This window comes from Vigna radiata, chromosome 4, assembly GCF_000741045.1.
Source record: "Vigna radiata var. radiata cultivar VC1973A chromosome 4, Vradiata_ver6, whole genome shotgun sequence".
NCBI lineage: Eukaryota > Viridiplantae > Streptophyta > Magnoliopsida > Fabales > Fabaceae > Vigna > Vigna radiata.
In genome coordinates, this window is record NC_028354.1 from 17,125,274 (window position 1) to 17,147,026 (window position 21,753).

A 21,753-nucleotide genomic window follows, 5' to 3' on the forward strand; every position below is an offset into this window, starting at 1 on the left:
TAGTTTCATTATTGTTGGGGGATTGATGTAACCACTAAACTCTTATGTAAAGCATGTTGTTTTGAATGAATATATACCTCTTTCATTGATTGTTAGTGTTTAATTCCTTTTCTTAATGCTTGTTGTGAAGTTGCTACTCATGACATGATTTAGGGTTTCTTGATATTGGGAAATATTGGGTAAACCTTGACTTGGGTTAAACACCTAAAGGAAATAGTATCTAGGGATAGAACTAGGACCTTTGGATGTCTTAAAATCTCATTTCTTAATGCGGAATTAATCATTAGGTTTTCCAAGGGATTGGAGTCTAATAAGGAAGTCTAGGCTCATTCTACCAAGGGATTGGGGTTTGAGTAAATTAGTAGATTGAGATTGACATTGACACATCAATGAAGAGGAAGTGATTTTCTATGCATAAGAGTGAAGTAGGTGAAATCATACCCCCAACAATATCATTCCATTGCATTTCTAATCTCTCCATTTCAAAGTGTTTGAGTGCTTAAGATCACTTTTGTCATTTATGTTTTATAGTTCCTTTAATTTCACTAAAACTCAAATTATGGAAACATTCTTTAGTCTATGTTAGTTAGAAATTATACGATTGTCTAGTTTCACGAGTCTCTTGGGAAACGATTTCCAGTCTTACCGGTTTATTACTTTAGGCGATTTGGTACCCTTGCCAAAGAGTTAACACTCATCCATGATCTTGTTGTTGAGAAATGCATGTTTGATTTTTGGTATGAAATATGTCATAGAGTTATAAAACTTAGTGAAAATATGAATCTGTAATTGAAGGGTCATTAGGACCGTTTAGTTTCCTCTTAAAACAATTGATATGGTATCTTTGTGTTGAAACTTAAATATCTTGTTTGGTTATCTGTTCGGAATTAACCATTAAAGGACGTCCGATCTTATACTGAACGTCCGGTCTCGAAGCACTTGGTCATAAACTGAGTATTTGGTTTCATATTAACCATTTAGAACGTTCAGTCATACACTGAGCGTTCGGTCTATATTGAGGTTGCTTATTTAAAAGTGCTAGGTCTTATACCAGTACTTGAATTCTAAGAACGCCCTGTCATAAACTATACGTTCGGTCATACAAGTGTTTAGTATTAGACTAACACTTTATTTCTGAAGCATTTGGCTTCATATTATTGCTATTAATTATTTAAGAACGTTCGGTCATAAACCAAGCGTTCGGTTTTACAAATATGATATTATGTTTGAGCATTTGGTCATAGACTAAGTACTCGATTTGATATTAATTATCCTTCTTAGAAAAAACGTCCGGTTTATAATATTACTTATTTGAAAAGTGTTCGGTCTTACACTGACACTTGATTCCTCTCAGAGTGTTCGGTTTTACACTGACACTCGTTTTATTGAAGAGAACTTCTGCTAGTCGTAAAGGCATTTGGCTAAAGTCATAAACTTGGTATTTGTTTCCTTCTAAGAATGACTTATGTTGTTTAGCGTTCATTCTTCTTCATGAATAAGTCTACCTGTATTGTTTTCAAAAGGGTTCGGTTTTATTCTATGCTAGACCATCCGGTCAACTATTAAAATTTCTTGTTTTATTCAGTCTCTTGTTCTTTGACCATTCGGTCACTTATTGAATCCCTTTGACACTTTGTTTCCTTATCACAGTTGGGTTAGTTTGTATCCGTACTGCTATAAGAAAAAGTAGTAAATGATGAATGAGTTTATTATGATTTAAGAGTATTCCAGGGAGGAATATCTCATGATTGGAATTGGATTAGGTTCTGACCGTGGCCAAAAGCTCAGGTTCTGACTCTATCCTGATATTTCGTGATTACGCCTTCTCAAGTAGAGAAGGGTAACTCATGCGTGGGAATGGCAGGAGGTCCTTTAGCTTAGTGTTTCTATACTGAGGTGATTCCACTGGACTAACCTCGGGTGGCGGTCTGTTGAGTGTATCCCAGTCAGGTCCACCCAGGTGTAGAGAGCGGCGAGCATACATGGTCATACCGTCCGGACAGTGTCTAGAGGAATTGGTTATGATGATGATTCCCGTTCGATTCTTAAATGGAAATACTTAACTTATGATTTATGATTGGGATATTGATGTATGTGATTTATGTGTATGTTTTGAAAATATATTGGAAATGATTAATTAAATTTACATAATCTTGCCCTTATCTGTTCTGTCTTGTCTATGTTGTCGTTCGGTATTTGACCGTCCGGTTTGTTCTTTTCACTGCAATGATCATCCATTTGGGTGTGAGCAGAGGGTGCTCTTGAAGATACTTTGGAAGATGCCCTGCAGACAGAACAACCCTTGGATGTGATGCCGGAAAATTGTGCAGGACTGTCCGGTCCTTAGATTAGATTTTACTTTTGCTTAGAGTATGTAACCGTATGGTTCGGGTTTTGTAAGAACCGTTCGGCCTAGATATCCCTTTAATGTATCATTCGGTCTGGAACTTGTCATATGACTGTTCGGCCTTAAATTGTAAATGCTATCAGACTTCTATGTTGTGTTCAGCATATATTCTATGTGAAATCTCATATTCTCTTTACTCCAATGTACTTATCTCCTAGTGTTCTTTATTATTGTTTATGTATATTCCTAAAAAAATGATAGTTTTCAAGCTATATTTATTGAGATGTTACAAATACAAACTTGAAAAAAAAAATGCATTGAATTTGAAAGTTTGTCAATTTTTTTAACGACACTGTTTTTATGTAGTGCACATTATTTCCAGAAAACAAACCACCCTTACCATTCTTATTAAATTCCTGCCCACCCATCTAATAAATAAATATCACAAATACTGATTTTGCCATCAACACGAAAATTTGCATTTAAGCGAGAAATGGCGAATAGTAGAAATACATAACTTCATATGGAAAATCTACATGGATAACTGGACATCCTTTATGAAGTTTCAGAGCATACACACATCATATTGATTAATGAATTAAGGTGTTCATCAAACCTAAGAAATAATGACATGATACTTGTAAAAATGAAATTAAAACAATCAATTCCAATTCCTCAAAATAAATGTAAGAATTTTGACTTTTGTGTTGAGGGCAAGCACACTAACGTATTGCTGTGTCAGGAATTTGCTGTAGCTGCTTTGAGTATCATCTGAAAGGCATTTTGTATGCATGCCTTCAATTTCTCTTCATCTATGAAGTCCTTTTCAGTCTTTAGGGTGACTCTAAGCACTCCCACATAGCTCATAACTGAAATGGCAAGACTCTGCAATGCACACAGCTCATAGTTAAAATGTCTTATTTTTCTTCCACTTTTAAATAAAGAAATCAAGTTTATGAAAATTGTTTCCTTCTTTTTGTTTCCCCTTCTAAAACTTGATTAATTATGTAAAGCAGGAAGCAGACTTAATTAGGATATATACCTCAGGTCCACCAGCCAATGTGAAATACAAGCCCTTAACAGCATGATTAGCTAAAGACATTTGTTGTGTTGGTCCAACCAAGCTTGAAATCACTGCACTTGAATTCATTACAGTCCCTCGAAGGTGTTTTGCTACTGCCTGCAACAAAATTAACCATTAAGAAAATTTCTCATCCAAGTTCTTATATACTTTATAAAAGCAAGTACAATAATGACATTTACATGCCGAGACTGAGACGTGAAGTTAAGAAAATAAGAGCTAAAGCAGTGAATGAAAGAAAACGTATATGGTATATATAACATTGAATTTAAGGATACCAACCTCTTGTCCTCTGAGTTTGCTCTCCATGTCCAAAAGAGTTCCAGTGAGGGCAACTGCTAAAGATTGTTTCTTTCTCTTGATTATATTATGGGAGTCCCAAATGAAATCTATAGGGTTTGACATTCTGTTTTGATTTAATTTCGGTATTGGTACATGCAAAAAGGAAATTTTATTCCCCCATGGACCCTTGGCTTTACTGTTTAGCATATCATTTATTGTTTGGTAACCTTCTATGTTTCTCGTATTCAACAAAACCAATGCAGTCGAATCTGCTGTTTTTGACTTCAAGTCCATGTCTTCCATATATAACCTGGTCCCATAGAACACCATTCCAGTGATCACATCGTTTATAGTCTGCCATAAGAGAATCATCCAGAGAAAATAAGATAATCTAATGTCAAAACGGATAATGATTCAATGTCTTTATTCTCTACATACTGTATAGAGAGTGTATGCTATCAATATTATTTAAACATAAAAGGAAATTATGATATCGTGTATTAATTTCTCATTTTTTATGTTTTTTTGTAAGCACATATTTATCTCAAAACAAGTTTTGTGTATAAGAAATATGTCCTTATTGAAACTGTAAAATTAATTGCATGAAAAGGTCCATCACTTATTTTCCTATGATTTAAAAAATCATAGCCAGGTATAAAAGAACCATGATACGTTATAAATTTGGATTAGTTGTCAAGATATTATTTTTCTTCATAAATTAATTATTTTTTGGATGTACGTATATGCATGCATTCTGAAAAGTATTTTCTGTAACACAAGTGACGTATGAGCATTTATAATGTCGTAAGTCAGAAAATTTTAAAGATTAAATAAGGAATTAATACCACTCCGAGCCTGGACTTGATGTTCTTGATATGGTCAATGGAGAAGTCCATACTTGATATGGAAATTGGGCGAAATTCGGTTCCTTCATCTCCAGACCTTATTGGTGTTTTATCATCACTCATGATGCTACTCTTCAGTAAACTCCATCCAAAATCTGAGGCTGTGTTTATGGCAGAGGAGAACATCCAAGAAAATCTTCTCCAGAAGCTTTTAGTCGATGCTTGTAGCTTTGAAGGTCTCAGACTAGGAAACGACAATGGAAGAGAAGGGTCATCTGCTCGTTGCAGACAAGAAAGAAGAGCACCAACGAGAGAATAACCATCTCCAAGTGCATGGTGAAGCTTAAATATTATACTGCCAGAAGCATCTTTAGAAGGGTAGCTGATCACATGAATTTCCCACAAAGGTCTGCTTTGTGGTAATTGCTCCATTGCCATGCTTGATAAATAATCATGAAAAAACTTGTCGTAAGATTCCACTGTTTTCCCTTTGGGGAATTTGGGAAACTGCACGTGATCTTTCAAATTGACTTCAACTTGCTTCCATCGTTTCTCTCCATCTTTATCTTGAACCTGCTTTCATTCATAAACCATATGAATGCCATGATAATGGTAATATAGACATGAAAATAAATGAAACAGTAAAAGAGAGAGAACCATGATGGAAGAGAAGCGTGGATTGATGGGAAGGAAAACATCTTTAATGAGAGTGAAGGTTTGCAGGTCATCAATGGGAACTTCAAATTCCAAAACTCCAATAATATATATGCACAGCGCAGAACTGTTGAAGTATTGTCCCATAGGGCTAACTGGTTCTTCTTGCACCTCATTTAGGTTTTCCATATTACTATATATTTCTGGGAAGAGAGATGAAAGTTACGAAACACTGCAGCTTAATGACCTGAGATTTGAGAAAGAATATGGAAGCATTTATATATATAGGGTGAGAAATTGAACACAAAGAAGAAGTTGTACTAGGAAAAAAGCAATGTGCAATTTACCTATAAAAAGTAATAGGTGGTTCTACTTTGATAAGAACACGGCAGGACAAGAGTGACCGACCAACGACAGCCACCTGAAATTGTCATACGTAATAGAATGTGAGAAACACACGTTTTAATTGATTAGTTGTTCTCTTAAACAGGTAGGTGTAACAAAATGAAAGAAAAATATACTATAAAGTTACTTTTATGGAATCTGTATTACAATTTTCCTTCACTTTTCATTATTTAACAATGGACAATGACGTGTTTGCTTTCTTTGTAAAAAGACCTCTCTTTTGAAATTCCTACAGTTTTGTAAAAGTCAAAATATGTGTATTGCTTTTCTTACATTTTGTAAAGAAAAAAGCTTCTTTGCCTTGTATGATTATAATAAGAAGAAAGATATTTGACACACTTTTTGACTCACTAACACGTTATTTTTTATTCTGCTGTTTTAAAATTCACACGAAATGAATATAAATATACAGGCGTGTCATCTTTACCATTATTTTAGACATGTACAAAGTTTTTACATTTATTTAACACTACTCTTTTATTATTTTTTATTTAAGAAAAATATAAAAAAAAATTATAATTATTTTATTCTTATATCATTATGTATCAAATAAATTTAAAAGTATTCTTCTACAATTACTCTTATCTTTATAGTAAACTTTCAAATGACTTTAGTGGACCTTGTTTTTTTTTTCATGTTTTTTTTTAAAAATTCATATGTAACACATAAATTAATTAGTAAAAGAAATTATTAGTTTAAAATCTATTTGTTATTTGTATATAGAGTAAATTTGTGAAAAAAGTTATTTTATTTTTATTTTCTGATAGATTTGGAAACAAATCTGATTATTCAAATATTTATATGGTAGTGTAGAATTGTTGAAGAGATGAATGAAATTGGTAGTTGATCCTCTTCCCTAAGCTATAATATGTGAATGTCGATGGGAGTGGATGAACATATATACTCTATTTTTTAGATAACAAAACTAGTGAGGATTTCTTTTTAGAAACATTGTATTTATAAAAATAAATAAATAAATAATAATTTTATAATTTGTTATATTATAAGTATATATAATGAGTCTAATTTTAGTTTTTAAGAGTGATAGGTTCACCAATCGGCACCAAAGATTCTGGTATGTATAGCAGTGGAAATTAAATAACCTAAGCTGACAGTATACAATATATTTGACCAATATGTTTGTCAGTATATTATGCTAACATATTTATGTATTCAACCTTTAATTTCACAATACCGTCGTTGAATGGTTCAAGATGAATGACACAGTCAACTGGGTTAGATGATCGTCTTTTCTATAGTTTGTGGTATTCAAATCCATTAAACTTTATTTAAATTTTATATTAAAATTTTAAATAACTTTATTTTGTATGATTATAATTTTTTTAAAAGTTATACATTTAAATTTATAAAATTGTTATTTTTAAATTAACTCTAATATTTATATAGAAATTCTTGATATATAATGTTATAAATCTACATAAATTTATATATAATTATTTTAAATATAAATTAAAAAAATATTAAAATTTGATGTAATAAAATATCAGCATAAATACATGTAAAATTTTAAAACAAAGTTTAAATAAATTTAAACTTAAAAGTATAAATTTAAATAAAGTTAATATTATTAAAAATATTTCATAAAAATATCGATTTTAATAAAAATTTAAAATAATATTTATATAAAAATTAAACATGATCTTAATTATAAAAGAATATAAAATTGTTAAATTAAAAAAAATATGATTAAATTAAATCAAAAATAATAAACCTAAGAATCAAATTGAAATTAAAATACTCTGACGCATTACATATAGCAAAAGAAATTTTTTTAAATAAGATTTAAAAAATTTAAAAATTTAGGTGGAATGTTTTATCTCTTTATCATTCTTTAACCCCAAATTTTTAATTCGAACTTTGTGTAAAATTAGTTAAGAAAATGTTGTTTTTGCATTATAGTTAAAACAGACCATTAAGGATTTGGTATTAGTGAGACTAATGTGGAAATGAGGTTATATTAAACATATTAGTTAAAAAAATATATATTGACATGAGTTCATAAAATCTAATCCTCGTAAACCCTTGTCCTTGTCGAGTACAATAATTGAAAGTTTTGTTACTTTGAATACTATGTATTTTGACATATCTTGTTTTCTTTTTAAATTTATTGGTCTTTAGTCAAAATTAGTAAAATTACATGACTAAAACCACACAAATTTATTGAAATAAGGATATTTCACTACAAAAATATCTAATTTTATCAAGGGGTTTTTACGTTATCGGAAGTTAAAACAACCGTTAAATACGGTTCCCGCAATTGCAGAAACCACTGGAAAAATCAGCATCGCAATTACTAGTGATTTTACCGAAGATTTTGAAAACTGTCGGTACTAATAAGGGTTTTGCAAAAACTGTCGATATTTATAGGGGTTTTCAAAAAACCGCCCGTGGTTGCTAGAGTTGTATTAAAACCGCCGGAAATGTGTACATATTATTTTTTTTTGTTTTTGATTTTGATAAAATGATATTATGATCAAATTAATTTTATTAACCACACAAACAATGAAATAATATGAACCAATACAGAATATTATATATAAAATAAACTACATGATTCAATATATTAATATGCTTTATACATCCAATTGTTCATATATAGAAAAAAAAGACATTCAATAGTAAATTAAAAAACAAAATATAACTAAGAAAGATGTTTGTTAATACGAGCATCTTATTCCCCACGATCAAGAGCTTCAAATGGATGCATACTTAATGCAGCTGCACAAATTTCTTCAAAATCCATCCTTCTGTAATGAATTCACCTGTCATAAAAAGAAATATAAAAATATAAAATTGAAACATTCTACGGTGACGATGAGTGGTGCTAGTGGACAGCGTCAGTCGCGTGGAGGAGGACGAGGAGGATCTGGACCTGCGGGTGGGGCGTGAATGTGTTGGAGAGCCTGAGAAGTTGAGATCGGTGGAATCTAGGGTTCTACAGAGGAGTTTGGAACTGAAAAAGGGTTTATAAGATTGGGAGAAGATGAAAAGGAACCCACCAAACTAAGAGGAACTGAAAAGTTAGTCCAAAAAATGTATTTTAAAAAAAATAAATAAATGTTTGGGACGGTTTTTCCTTTACACCGCCGAGGGGTTTCAAAAACCACCGGGAAATAACCTCTACTAAAATGTATTATTTTTGTAGTGTTTGATCTTTTTAATATTATTATTTATGAATATTATATTAACTTTCAAATAATAACATTAACCAAAAGGTGAAATTATCAAAGTTGATTAAGCTCAACTTTTATTTATTTTATATATATATATATATATATATATATATATATATATATATATATATATATATATAGTTAATACCGAGATTGGTTTAGTCAATGTTAAATTTTGATAAATAAAATAAATTGTTAGTGTCATATTCATGTCGACTTAACACATGCTAGTAGTCCATTTACTGTTGAATAATATTCGTGTTGGATTAACCAATTATAAGTTGACATTAACCATTTTTAATAAGTAAGAATATTTATATTCGTAATATATTAGTGTTAATTTAGTCAACGTTAACATAATAAATAAAAACGCTAACATAAATAAATAAGATTAATATCTTAATTCAGACTAATTTTATCTGTTTTATTTAAATTAATATTGATTAAATTCATACTAATTTTATTTATTTTATTATGTATTTAAACTAGCATATCTTAACATTAACATAATATATCTTTAATATTTGTGTCGATTAAACTCGTGTTAATTTAAATAAATATATGTATGCTCATGACATCAATTATAATTCAAAAATTGAGATTTAAATATAACAAATCTTTTTTTTCTCTCACATTTTATTATTCATATTTATTTCCTTCATTTACATATATTTTTTTAAAAGTAATGTGTGACATCCCAAAAATATCATATTCACATATAATATAATAGGATTCAGCTATTACAATATGTGAAAGCAGTTGAGAGATAAAGATGACAGTATTTAAATATTTATACAGTCATCCGAAATTTAGTGGAAATTAAAACAAAATAAAACTTGAGTACAAGTTCCCCAAAGTTCTCCAAAATACAAAATAAACTAAAGATCGAAGGATGCCTAGAGAATGTTTCCAAAAATTAACAAGCTATTGAAATAAGAACTAATAAACGCCCTAAGTACTAGGGGCTGGATCTTCCTCAGTCTCCCACGCCTGCTCCAAGGGTACCTCATCACCTACTGCTCACATCCAAAGGATTAGATGATCATCGCAAGGGGGAAGGCAAACACATACAAACATGCAAGTGCAAGGGTGAGCTAGGTCTCAAACAATCATACAATTCATTGCAAGAACGTTCATACACACTTAAACATATAAGTCATCATAAACATAAACATTGATTTCACAAAACTCACTAAAGCAAACATCATGTCATGTTAAGACTCCTAGACACGTCTGGACATAGAATGTATATAGAGCTGGGGCGGGTTGTGCACTTGTGATGGCCCTACTGCTTTGCAAAGCCATTGCCGAGGGGTTCTACCCGACCATACACAAGGCTAGTCCGTTACCGCAGTATAGGCCTATAGTGAAAGCGCCTACCCTAGGACCTCCCACTACTCTCACCACACGCGTCAATCCTCTCTAAGTGAGAATGAAAGACCGTTAGAGTGTTAGGGATAACCCCCCATAGTGGAAGCCTCTTACATACATTCAATACACTAATTGATCCCACCGAGAGATCTTAATTTCGCAACCGAATCCAACCAATCCACTTACTTGATAATTTTCCAAGTCATATAAATCATACACACCTTAATTTGCCACAAACAATTAGATAAACCAACCAACCACAAGCTCTAAGCAATAAACCGAACACTAGTAGCAGTGGCCGAACCATTGGGATTGAATTGGGTACCATTAACAGGCACCCTGGCCAGACCGAACGGTTACGGGATGGAACAATCCTTCCCTGACCGAAAGTATATCTGATCGAACAGTCATGCGAAAGAACAACTTACCCTAACCATATTTGACCGAACGGTCATGAGAAGGAATAACCTTCTCTGACCCAGAGTATCTAACCGAACGGTCATGAGAAGGAATCACCTTCCCTGACCCAGAACCTACCAAACCGGACGGTTTGAGAAAGAAACCTCATTCTCTGACTAAGACCCACCAGACCGAACGGTTTAAGAAGGAAACCTCCTTCTCTAACCAAAACTCACCAGACCGAACGGTTGAGAAGGAAACTTCCTTCTCTAACGAAGATTCACCAGACCGAACGGTTTGAGAAGGAAACCTCCTTCTCTAACCAAGACTCAGACCGGACGGTCAAGAGAAAGAAATACCTTCTCTGACCGAAAGCACACCTGCCAGACCGAACGGTCAAGAGAAGAAAGGACCTTCTCACGCTGACTTGCAGTGCCAAACCGAACGGTCAAGAGAAGGGTGAACCTTCTCTGACCAGGGTTCCATGACCGGACGGTTCGAGAAGGAAACCTCCTTCTCTCACCAAGGCTCCATGACCGAACGGTCAAGAGAAGGGGGAACCTTCTCTGACCAAGACCTCCAAACCGGACGGTCAAGGGGAAGAGTCATCCTTCCCTGACCAGGCCTACAAAACCGAACGGTCAGGAGAAGGGAGAACCTTCTCTGACCAAGGCCTTCCAAACCGGACGGCCAAACTCTGCAGAATTATGCAGAACTCGATAGAACCAGCTAAGACCATTTTCAACCAATTTTGCCAACTTCTAACACTCCTGATCTTTGTTTTAGACATAATTAAACTTACCTAAGTGATTCTAAACATTTCTAACACATTTCTAAAGTGATTTAAGCTTCATTTCAACTCTAAAACACTCATTTGCCCAACTGAGGGACCCAAAACCCAATCTTACCATTTTACACCCATTTTGGCTAATTTAGTGACTCAAACAAGTCACAATACACTCAGTGAAACTGTCTCAACAGTCCACAAACACAACAAACCCCATATACTCAAAATCACTACCTCACTTCCCTTAAAATGGCCAAAAAGTGACTCTAAAGCACTAGGTTTTCTTCCAAACACTACCACAATAGATTTCAATCATCATCACAGTCCCAATCATACATAATTCAACATACCAAGGGGTTCCAAACAGTCCAAAATCATCAATCATCAATTCTACATAACATACCCATTTCCATACATGAATTTCAAACCAATTCAACCAATTTCATGCTTCCAACAACATACAGCTTTAAAATTTATCATACATTCACAACATACTATAAAAATGGAAAGAAAGCTAGCTCCCCTTACCTCTAGGATGCACGGCCAACTCAAGGAATGATCATAGACCAAGTACTTTGAACCCAAAGTGTGAGAATCACCTAAAATCATCAATTGATGATGGAGAACGAATTTTAGCATTAGGTTGAAGTTAGATTGTGGAAGGAAACGAAATGGGTTGCATGAAATAAGAATCTCATGCTTGAAACCCTAGGGCAAAGAAGGAAAGAGGGCTTTCTTACCGGTTGGATGAAACGGAAAATCGATCGGTAGAAACTTAGCTCTTGGAGTCCTGAATGTTTAGGTAGCTTCAATTTGAGAAACTAACGGTTAGAATCTGAGTTGAGATGGAAGGAGTGGCACGGCAAAGAAGGAGAGAAACGTAGAAGGAGATGCTTGTTGTCTTAGAAAAATGACTAAGATTTAGAATGCTAAGTATATTTCCCTTTACTAATAGTATTCAACCTATCCTATGCTGCCACGTGTACACACACTTAAATGGCATTTTTGCAAGGCCTTACATAATCTCTTTCATTCACATTTGTATCTTTTAATTAGATTGATTTTTTATTCATATTCATTTCATTTATTTATATGCATATTTTTTCTTGATACACATCTATTTCATCAACACACGTCTCCTTCATTTAAATATATCTCTTTTTATCTATTGCCATTTGGTTTTACTATCTTTTTGCATTTTACCATAAACTTTTTATGAAATTATATTTTAGTTGTAGTGAACTTTTCAATGAGTTACGAAATAATTAATTGGGTAAGATGGGAAGAATTAAATTCATAAAAATAAACATAACCTAGAAGCTTTTCTTTGTGAAAATTGACATTGATTAATTTGTAGCATATATGGCAAAATAGCATAAATGATTTGATTTAGTTCTGACAAGAGAGGGAGAGTAGGTGAAAGTTGGCTAAAATTAAAAAATCAGGACTCTGACGAAGCGCAGGAAGAAAGGTTAGATTTTGGAGGTATTTGAATGAGAATAGTTGCCATCTTTGATTTTTCAAAGGATGAGATTAACTCAACCACTCTTCTATCAACGCATTCTCACTTACCTTTCTTTTTTACCTATAGCCCCCAACCACTAAAAATAATTATACCATATAGTTCTATATAATGAGATAGGAAAAAGATTATCTGACATCCATAATTATCATTTGATAATGATTATAATAAAATTATTTTTGTATTAATAAAAAATAAAGAATAATAAAAAAAAAGTGTTAAATAAGTATAGTTGTCTTTAGAACTGTCAAATGAGTCATAAACTGTAGACTAATCCGGTTCGTCATAAGTTTGGATCGGATTGAATTTGAAAAAATTGTACTTTTTTTATGCAGGTCAAATTTCAACCAAGTTCATTTAAACTCGGTTCATACGGGTTAAATCCGGTGAGCCGAGTTGGCTCACCAACCAACTTACCTAATTTTATTTTATTAAAATTTAATTTTAATTTTATAAAAAATATTTATTATTATTTTTTGCTTGAAAAAATTATTTAAGTTCCCTATTTTAAAAATTAATAAAACACCAATGTTTGGAGTGAAATTTGAGGGTGAAATTTGTTTAAATTTGAATTATAGAAAGTTTGTAATTTTTTTATTTAAAAAATTGTAATTAAGTGAGCAGTGAGCTAACCCGTTTTATCCACCAATTCATGATGGGTTGAACCAGGTTCGAATTTTTTTATTCGCTAATAAATGAACTGGTTTGGATTGACTCACTAAGTGACTAATTCATCCGTAATGGATTAGACCGGGCCAGGCCCGTAACCCGTTTTGAGAGTTCTAATTGTCTTAATCATATTTTTTCAATTAGAAAATAAATTTGACTTAATCTATTTTTGACAAATTAATATTAAACTGAATTTAAACATATTAGATTAATCCGTTTTATCGGGTGTAACAATCGAGACTATAAAGATTTTATTAGAGTACAAGAAGAGGTTGAGACGAAAGATTGCATTGGAAAGTGGTGAGGAAAGAATAAAATTGGATTTTGAAAGAGGCAGTACACATGCTCTCTCATATCTCTGTCATCAATGCGTCGTTCCAGTTCTCGATGTTCTTAAAAAAAAAAATGATATTTAGAGAACATTTCTTTATAACATTTAAACATTGATTACGTGTCAAGTTGTGATTGATCAAAAATTACTCTATAATAAATAATAATAATCATAAACACTATTGTAAAGTAATTTTTGACCAATCACATATTGACACGTAATCAATATTCAAATGATGTAAAAAAAGTATTGTTTAAATATCATTACCTATTCCTTAACTCAAAGGGGGAGCACACTATTATTTTACTTTCTCACTACTAGCTAATAAATTTACAACAGAGCACAAAAAACAAAAAGCCTATTTTATATTTAAATCATATATACATTTTAAATAAGTATTTGCTAATTAATTCTTTAAGCATACATAAATTTAAAAAATGTGAATATGTCTAAATTAAAACTACATGTAATATAAACTATGTTGATGTATAAAATAAAGATAGAAATTATCTATCTCAAAATATTTTTCTATTTATATAGAGAAATAGAGAAATTCATACTGGGGTACCCTAGCTATAAAGCTCAGAAATCTCTTATTTTCTAAGCATAAATTTTCATTGTTTCTTATTGAACATGCATGATTAATTAATATGTATTTTAATTTTTTAGTGTGTGTGGTTATTCTTAGATGGGCATGCTGAGAATCAAGCTTGAATAAGCTAAGAAAGAGAATGAAATCCTAAAGGCCATGCTAACTCAAGGCTAATGAACATTGCAGTGTTCTTTAGAATTGAATACTTTTTGACATGCAACAATATCAACTTTCTTCATAAGTTATCAACCATTCTTGTTTCAAAGGAAAACTGGGTCACAACAATTCTTAGAAAAAACATAAAAAGTATTTGAAAGAAAAACTAACTTTTTTAACTATTCTTCTCATCGTTCATACCACTATGTGTTGCCGTCAAGTTCTATCGTTGACTCCACTGTGTGTTGTTGTCGCTTGAACTACCGTGCACTATCGTCGACTCTGTGTGCTGCCATTGGCTCTTAGGCAAGTGCTTGTTCAGAAGAAAATGGGAATAGTTCAAGATTGCAAAAAAAAAAATGAGATTGTAATTATTACACTCATCAATACTACAACTCTTAGTTAGTTATAACATATATAAAAAATAATAAAAAATTATATGACTTCAATGTTTATTAACAGATTTATCCACGTGAGTGTTTTGCTAGTTATAATAAGATACATCTAATAAAATATTCAATATTTTATTAAAAAATAAAACATAGTACGTAGCCTACATTATCATCATTTCATCGTATCTTTAATTAAGGATTGGATACTAACGTAACCTAACAAATATGTTGGCAAAAGTACTAACTATTTATAAATTCATTATAGAGGTTTAGTATGTAATAATAATAAAAGTTAATAAAAAAATTTGACATGATTTCAATGTTTATTGACAAAGTTAAGATTTATCCACATAAGTGTTTTGTTAGTGACAATGAGAATCTGATATATGTAATAAAATATTCAATATTTCATTTAAAAATAAAACATATTAGCCTACATATCATTTTATCATATATTTAATTGAAGATTAGGTACTAAGATAACCTAACAAATATGTTGGCAAAATTACTAACCATTTATAAATTGAAGTTATCAACTTCAATTTCAATTGACTGGCTAGAATAAATACATGACAAATTATTATATTGATTGATAAGCGAAGACAAGTTAAAATTAATCTTTTAAGTGAGAGATTGTTGGACTTGATAATGTAAAACAAATTATATGGAATATACTTTTTTTAGGAAAAGAAAACAATAGATAAAAGGATTACATGAAAATTAGAAAATAAAATGTGAGGATTATAAATTTTGCTTATACACGTATACGTAACATTATGTTATATATAGACTTTTAAAATAATATATTCAAACAATTTAGAAAAGAGTATGAGAGAGAATTCTTGATTAGAAAATATTATTTATATTTTCTGAATTTATTTAGATTTTGGCTGGGGGTTCTATAAACACATATTTTGCTATTTTCCTCTTTCATAAAAGGTACATGCAATTTGGAGATGCAGGTAGCCAAATTTCATCATCAATTTTGGGTGTAATTATTTCAGTTTTGCTTTGTTTGTCAAAAAATTTAAGATATTTATAAACATAAACAACACAAGTGCTTTTGCCAACAATTCTGAAATGCTATAATAATGGTAGATTTTGAATTGTTTAGCACATGCAAAGAACTACATACATATACAAGTCTTTCTGTTTGTCGTTTCAAACTTCTGCTATCTGCAAGAACCAACGTGCGTGCCATCAAACCACAAGGAGGAAAATTATATATATACAAGTTATTTTGCGGTCTTCGATCATTCACAAATGTTCTTCAAATTATATAACATAATATCGAATATTATCAAATATAATTTCATTACATGTGTGCTGTGGAAACTTATAAAAGAAATATGCAGTATATAAAATTACTATATACCAGTAAGTTGATGTAGGAAGGGTTGGACATAAATTATTTGTTCTTGGACTGTGTGCTCGCCATACTCTTTTTCTTGATTTTGGTAATGTTCTTCTTAATAAACTACATCAAGCTAGATTCGCTCCTTTTCTTCAAAGCGTATATAGATGAGAGATAATCATTATGAATCTCCATGGCTAGAGTGATTGTTAGGGTGAGCTTTGCATGCATTTTTCCACAACATGATCTCAATATCAAGATTGCAAAGTACCAATATGTAATAAAATATGTGCTTAAAGAAGGGAAACAGAGAATCCAATTTTTAATTATTCATGGTCCACACTGCACTGCAGAGCTGGAAATCCACTTAAGAGGCACATGTGCCATAACTCACCATTAATATTTTTTTTACTTCTCTGCCTAACGTAAATATTATTTTATATTTTTCAAATACAATAATGTGTATGGGAACAATAATGTCTATGGGAAAGAAATTGCACTGCTTAAAGTCCACCGACTCCTCATGCCTCTACATACATTTAATCTGTTCAAACTTTATACACCAATCTACAGCATATAAATAATAATGCAAAAAGGAAACTGAAAGAAAAATGTTGTATGATAGAGCCTCAAATCATTCATAGGTCAATGGAAATGGTGGTTCTGTTGACCTGGCCAGGGCCAAAAGTTTTGTTGTTCAGCAATGTTGTGAATCACGTTGCAGAAGTCATCTTCATGGAAGTCTGGTTTTGACGAATATTGAAAGATCTGAGTGATGCTAGTGGGAAAGGGTGCTTGACAAGATGTAGCGTTGTTAATAATTGGTCCTCTTGAGAGTTCTAAATTAATGTTTGAGCTGTTATCACTTCCATTGCTCCATGAACCCTCGGTTTCTTTCTTAAGGCTGATTATTCCATTTTCACACCAACCCCTACTTTTCACTGCTTGTAACTGCAAACATTAATATATATAGTTGGAAAAAATGATGATCAAGTATCATATATAATATATTCTGGTGTTTAAAAGCTTAAAACATTACTTGGATCCTGTGCAATGTGTCTGTTAATCATGGTAAAAATTAAAACACGTTGCATAAAAGAAACACGTTGCAACTTGTTACAGGTATGGGGACTGACAGTGACGCAGATTCTTCACCAAATTAATGACCAACTTTTATAGAAGCAAATAGTTAATGTGGGAATCAGTCACTTCAAAAAGTTAGTGGCCAATACTGTGTCACATATAGTGATACAATTTCAGAAGTAAATGAAACGCACCAAAACTCAAAATATGGAAAGGTTTTCCTCTTCCTATAAAGCCAAAGAAAACATGAGCAGTAAGAAAACTCTACTCACAAAATATAACAGATTGAGTTTCATATCAAGTCGACGACGAGAATGCATATGTGTAGAGGAAGTGAGGAACAAAATTTAAGTTTTTGGAAGAAAAATTAAAGAGGAATGATGCAAACTCATGCTTTTCTTTCCAAAAGTAGAAGAATCCTACCAAGAACGAATATTTTAATAGTGGAATCATACTCCGCATACTACAGATATCTGAATCAAGATCAAGAACAACAGTTTAGTAACACTAACACCTAGATTCTGAGCAGTAATTAAGTTCATGTTCCCCTGATCCATTTCACCAAACGCTTTATTATTACTTAGATCCAAAAAGAGACTATTGTGGAAAGTTGAATGATTGATCCAAACACAAAGTTGAAGAAAGCTAGAACCAATATTACCTCTGCCTGTAATTTCTGATTCTGACTCTTAAGAACATCATTATTAGCCTTAGCTGCCTCAAACTGTTTCTTGAGTGCTTCGTATTCCTTCTCCAATTGCTTGGTTTTCCATCTGGCCCTTCTATTCTGAAACCATATGGCAATTTGTCTTGGTTGCAACCCCAAAGCCTTGGCTAACTGCACTTTCCTTTCTGGCTCAAGCTTGTTCCCCAACTCAAAACTCTTCTCAAGAGCCTTCACCTGTTCCAAATTCAGCCTCTTTTTCTTCTCCCCACACTGAAAGTTCCCGTCGTCGGATAACTCATCATCTCCGTTCACCTCATCGCACTTGTTCTCAATGCCTGAAAACGACATGGACCGCTTCAACATCAATGGTGGTGCACCCCCTGCAACATTAAGAAAAAAAACCCAATTTTCTGATAGCATATACAAAAAGAGTAAGAGGGTATAGAAATTGAACTCGACAAACAAGAAAAGAGAATATGTACTTGCGTATAATGTTATCAAACTCTAAAGTGAGATATGAGTTCATGTTTTTTCAAATAAATAGCTACAAGACATCTGTGATGTGACAGAAAGAGCTGAATGAACCTTGAAAGTGTTGGGGTGGCAAAGAGGAAAAGGCGTTGAGAGAGGTTGAAGGAAGATGGTGGTGATCTTCTTCGTTCGTGTGAAACGTGAAGGTGTGAGAAGGTGGAAAGGCCATGGTAGAAGAAGATGAAGATGATGATGATGATGATGTATTGTGATAGTGATATATCGTTCATGCAAATTGGTATCTGTCTCTTAGTGTTGAAGTTAAAGAAGGAGCATGATCACAAAACTGAGAAAGGGAGATGACGATGTGCAGAGATCAAGATTTTTAAGTACAGACAACGGTGTAGGAGAGAGAAAGAGAGAGTTAGATCCCTTTCGATTAACTCTAACTTTTCAGATAAGTATATAAATTCAAATGATGTGAAAAAACTCTATGAAATCTGACAGAATTGGCTTTTCTTATATTAGTTGAAATTTTTTTAAGACACTACTAATTAATAAGTAGTATTTTAAACCATTTACTTTTGTGTATCAATATATCTTCTCATATGAGCTATCTTGGTGATCTTATGATTACAAAATATGATTGAAACGTAACTAGAGAGTTGTTATTCAAAAGTTTAATTCAAAATATAGATAGGAGATTTGCATTTAATACATTATTAATATTTTAACAGTCGAATTTTTATTGATTTTGGTATCTAAAAAATGATAATTTTAAAAGTTAAAGTTGAACATTATACTCGGACGGATCCTATACACCAAACAATTTGTATATATGTGAATTTTAATAATTTTGAATTGAATTGTGTGTTTATTTTATTATTTAATATAAGATGTGTGAGTTAAAATGAGGATGTAGATATCATAAAAGTTTAACTATTTGGGTGAGGTTTTATTTTGGATATATTAGTGTTTAATTGAAAACAAAAAGAGTAAAAATAGTATATGAAAACAGTGTTTTTAGAATAATGAAAAAAAAATAGAAATGATATTTTGACATATAATTTTTTTTTTCATAAAGTATAATTTTCTTATAATCATTTTATTTTTATAATATATGTCAAATGATTATATAATTTTATCATTACTAAAAAAACTTCAGTCACACTTTCTTTATCATCTGAAAACCTTTGAAAACATTCTTTCTCCCCTTTCTCACCATCAGTATAAATTCTCAATCATTTAGGTTCTATTAAGCAGAAGTCAGCAAAAGTGTAGACATAACACCAATTCTGAAACTGGAAAACCTTTTCAATATCTTCTTATCCTTATTATAATCTGTATGCATGTTGGCATTATTGTGAGAAATGAATTTTATATTATTTTGAGGTTATTTTAAATGGTTGGTTGTTAGGATTTTATTTTGGAGGTGATTAAAGAGTATTGGAACCTTTAATCATCCACTCCAATATTTATTTTTCTTAGTTTTCAATAAATCCTAACACAAAAGAAGCAAGAATTTGTTCTAAAATTTAAATTTCAAATTTTGGAAGAATGTTCTATCTTGATTTTTGAAGGATTAAATTACATGCAAAATTATGGGATAGACACTGCTGTAAAGAGTTCAGATTAATTTGATTAATGTGCAATATAAGACTTTGAGATGAATTTGACAATTGTGCATAGCATAGTGTTATTGGAGTAGCATTCGATTCTTGTAAATTAGTTCTAAGAAATGCATATGAAATGGTTGAATATTGAGAAAAAGTTTGAAAGCAATATTTTGAAATGACGTGAATAATTGCATAGCTTGATTGAAATTTGGATGCATAGAAATAAATGAAATTATGTGTGAACTCGAGAATAAAATATAAAATTCTAAATTTATATGGTTTAATTGAAGTTGTTTATAAAGAATGAAAAAAAAAAAAGAGTTGAGATTTCGATTATCTATTTTAATTACCTTCATTAGCATACGTACGTTAAATTAATGCAACTTAAATTATAAATTAATTTAAATAATATTACTAAATTAGTATTATTAAAATTGACAGGTATTTAAAATCCTTCTTTAAAAGGCGACATTAGTTACTATAGTTTTGTCTATAAAAAAGTTACTATGGTTTTGACTAAAAAAAAAATTAGTGTCTAAATTAGTATCTAATTAATTAGTAAACAGTTTAATTTAAAAATTTAGATTAGTCAATAAATTAGACAATATATTGATTACATTTTTTTTCTAAAATTTATTGCTATTTAATTTTTTTTTTGTAGTATTTAACGTATTCCAAAAATTTAATCATTTTAGTATATTAATTGGTATCCGCTATTAACTAAAAGATTAACCCATTTTTCAAAATATATATATATATATATATATATATATATATATATATATATATATATTAAAGTCATTCTTGGTGTGCAAAGTCAATCATTGTATTATACTTTATATTAAAGTTAATTAAGTATTGATATAAATCTAAAGAATATTTTCAGATATCAATATGTTTACATTGCCTTATTGATAAGTTCAAATTTAATTATTCGACAACTTAGCTGGACGCCAAAATTCCCATGCATGAAGCTATATTATATTATATTATATTATATTATATTATATTATATTATATTATATTATATTATATTATATATATATATATATATATAGATATATAAATATATAGATATAGATATAGATATATAGATATACTGGAGATATAAATTGGATTCAAAGTGTGGTTGGCATAACCCTGCTCACACCAAAACAAAAGCGGATAGTTTTCTCAACAAATGTCCTTTGTTTGTGCAGAGATTCTTCCTCAAGCCCTAAAAAAAGACAACGAATTATTTAATCATTCAAATGTACTTTTTAAATCACTTATGCAACTTTACACACCTTTAAGTAAGTTCGAAAATAGTGATTGAATTTGGTTTAGGATGATGGATACATGGCCATTTCAAAGGTGATTATGTATTTATACACGTAGTTTTCTCTTCAATCATTACTTTAAAAAATATTTTTACATTAGTATTAGAGTTTTCAAGTAAACAACTTTTATCTATAATCACAACATCATATCATTTGTTACCAAGAAAAAAATACTTATCTTCTATAATATTTATCAAGTTAGACAAAGACAATTAT

The 21,753-nt window shown here is 31.1% G+C and overlaps 2 protein-coding genes and 1 long non-coding RNA gene across 4 annotated transcripts; all 3 read right to left on the reverse strand.

The window, feature by feature from the left end:
- Window positions 1-2,771: 2,771 nt before the first annotated feature.
- LOC106758453 (O-acyltransferase WSD1-like) lies at window positions 2,772-5,521 on the reverse strand. The gene is made up of 5 exons (XM_014641377.2): window positions 5,213-5,521; window positions 4,556-5,128; window positions 3,711-4,064; window positions 3,390-3,527; window positions 2,772-3,232 (listed from the first exon to the last, which is right to left on the reverse strand). Exons 1-5 carry the CDS (start codon window positions 5,396-5,398, stop codon window positions 3,086-3,088), a joined length of 1,398 nt encoding a protein of 465 aa, XP_014496863.1. The 5' UTR covers window positions 5,399-5,521; the 3' UTR covers window positions 2,772-3,085.
- A 4,105-nt stretch (window positions 5,522-9,626) lies between these two features.
- On the reverse strand, window positions 9,627-12,249 carry LOC111241466. The gene is made up of 3 exons (XR_002667448.1): window positions 12,106-12,249; window positions 11,894-11,964; window positions 9,627-9,824 (listed from the first exon to the last, which is right to left on the reverse strand). It is a non-coding gene; the product is annotated as an uncharacterized LOC111241466 (long non-coding RNA).
- Window positions 12,250-16,776: 4,527 nt separating this feature from the next.
- Window positions 16,777-19,059, reverse strand: LOC106758668 (homeobox-leucine zipper protein HAT7). 2 transcript variants are annotated; one of them, XM_022779988.1, is made up of 3 exons: window positions 18,717-19,059; window positions 18,126-18,541; window positions 16,777-17,332 (listed from the first exon to the last, which is right to left on the reverse strand). In XM_022779988.1, the coding sequence occupies exons 1-3, from the start codon at window positions 18,829-18,831 to the stop codon at window positions 17,027-17,029; spliced, it is 837 nt and encodes a 278-aa protein (XP_022635709.1). In that variant the 5' UTR covers window positions 18,832-19,059; the 3' UTR covers window positions 16,777-17,026. The 2 variants fall into 2 exon arrangements, with proteins under 2 accessions (XP_022635709.1, XP_014497104.1); XM_014641618.2 differs by having other exon boundaries at window positions 18,126-18,511; window positions 18,717-19,057.
- Window positions 19,060-21,753: the final 2,694 nt, after the last annotated feature.

What these genes read in the sequence shown, in the direction of transcription:
- LOC106758453 (XM_014641377.2), bottom strand. Translation starts at nt 5,398, where the DNA reads ATGGAAAACCTAAATGAGGTGCAAGAAGAACCAGTTAGCCCTATGGGA. An exon ending in TCAAGTCCAGGCTCGGAGTG is followed by an intron (nt 4,065 to 4,555) that starts GTATTAATTCCT and finishes CTCTTATGGCAG; the next exon opens with ACTATAAACGATGTGATCAC. An exon ending in GCAAACTCAGAGGACAAGAG is followed by an intron (nt 3,528 to 3,710) that starts GTTGGTATCCTT and finishes ATTTTGTTGCAG; the next exon opens with GCAGTAGCAAAACACCTTCG.
- LOC106758668 (XM_022779988.1), bottom strand. Translation starts at nt 18,831, where the DNA reads ATGGCCTTTCCACCTTCTCACACCTTCACGTTTCACACGAACGAAGAA. An exon ending in GCCACCCCAACACTTTCAAG is followed by an intron (nt 18,542 to 18,716) that starts GTTCATTCAGCT and finishes ATATGCTATCAG; the next exon opens with AAAATTGGGTTTTTTTTCTT. An exon ending in ATCAGAAATTACAGGCAGAG is followed by an intron (nt 17,333 to 18,125) that starts GTAATATTGGTT and finishes TAATGTTTGCAG; the next exon opens with TTACAAGCAGTGAAAAGTAG.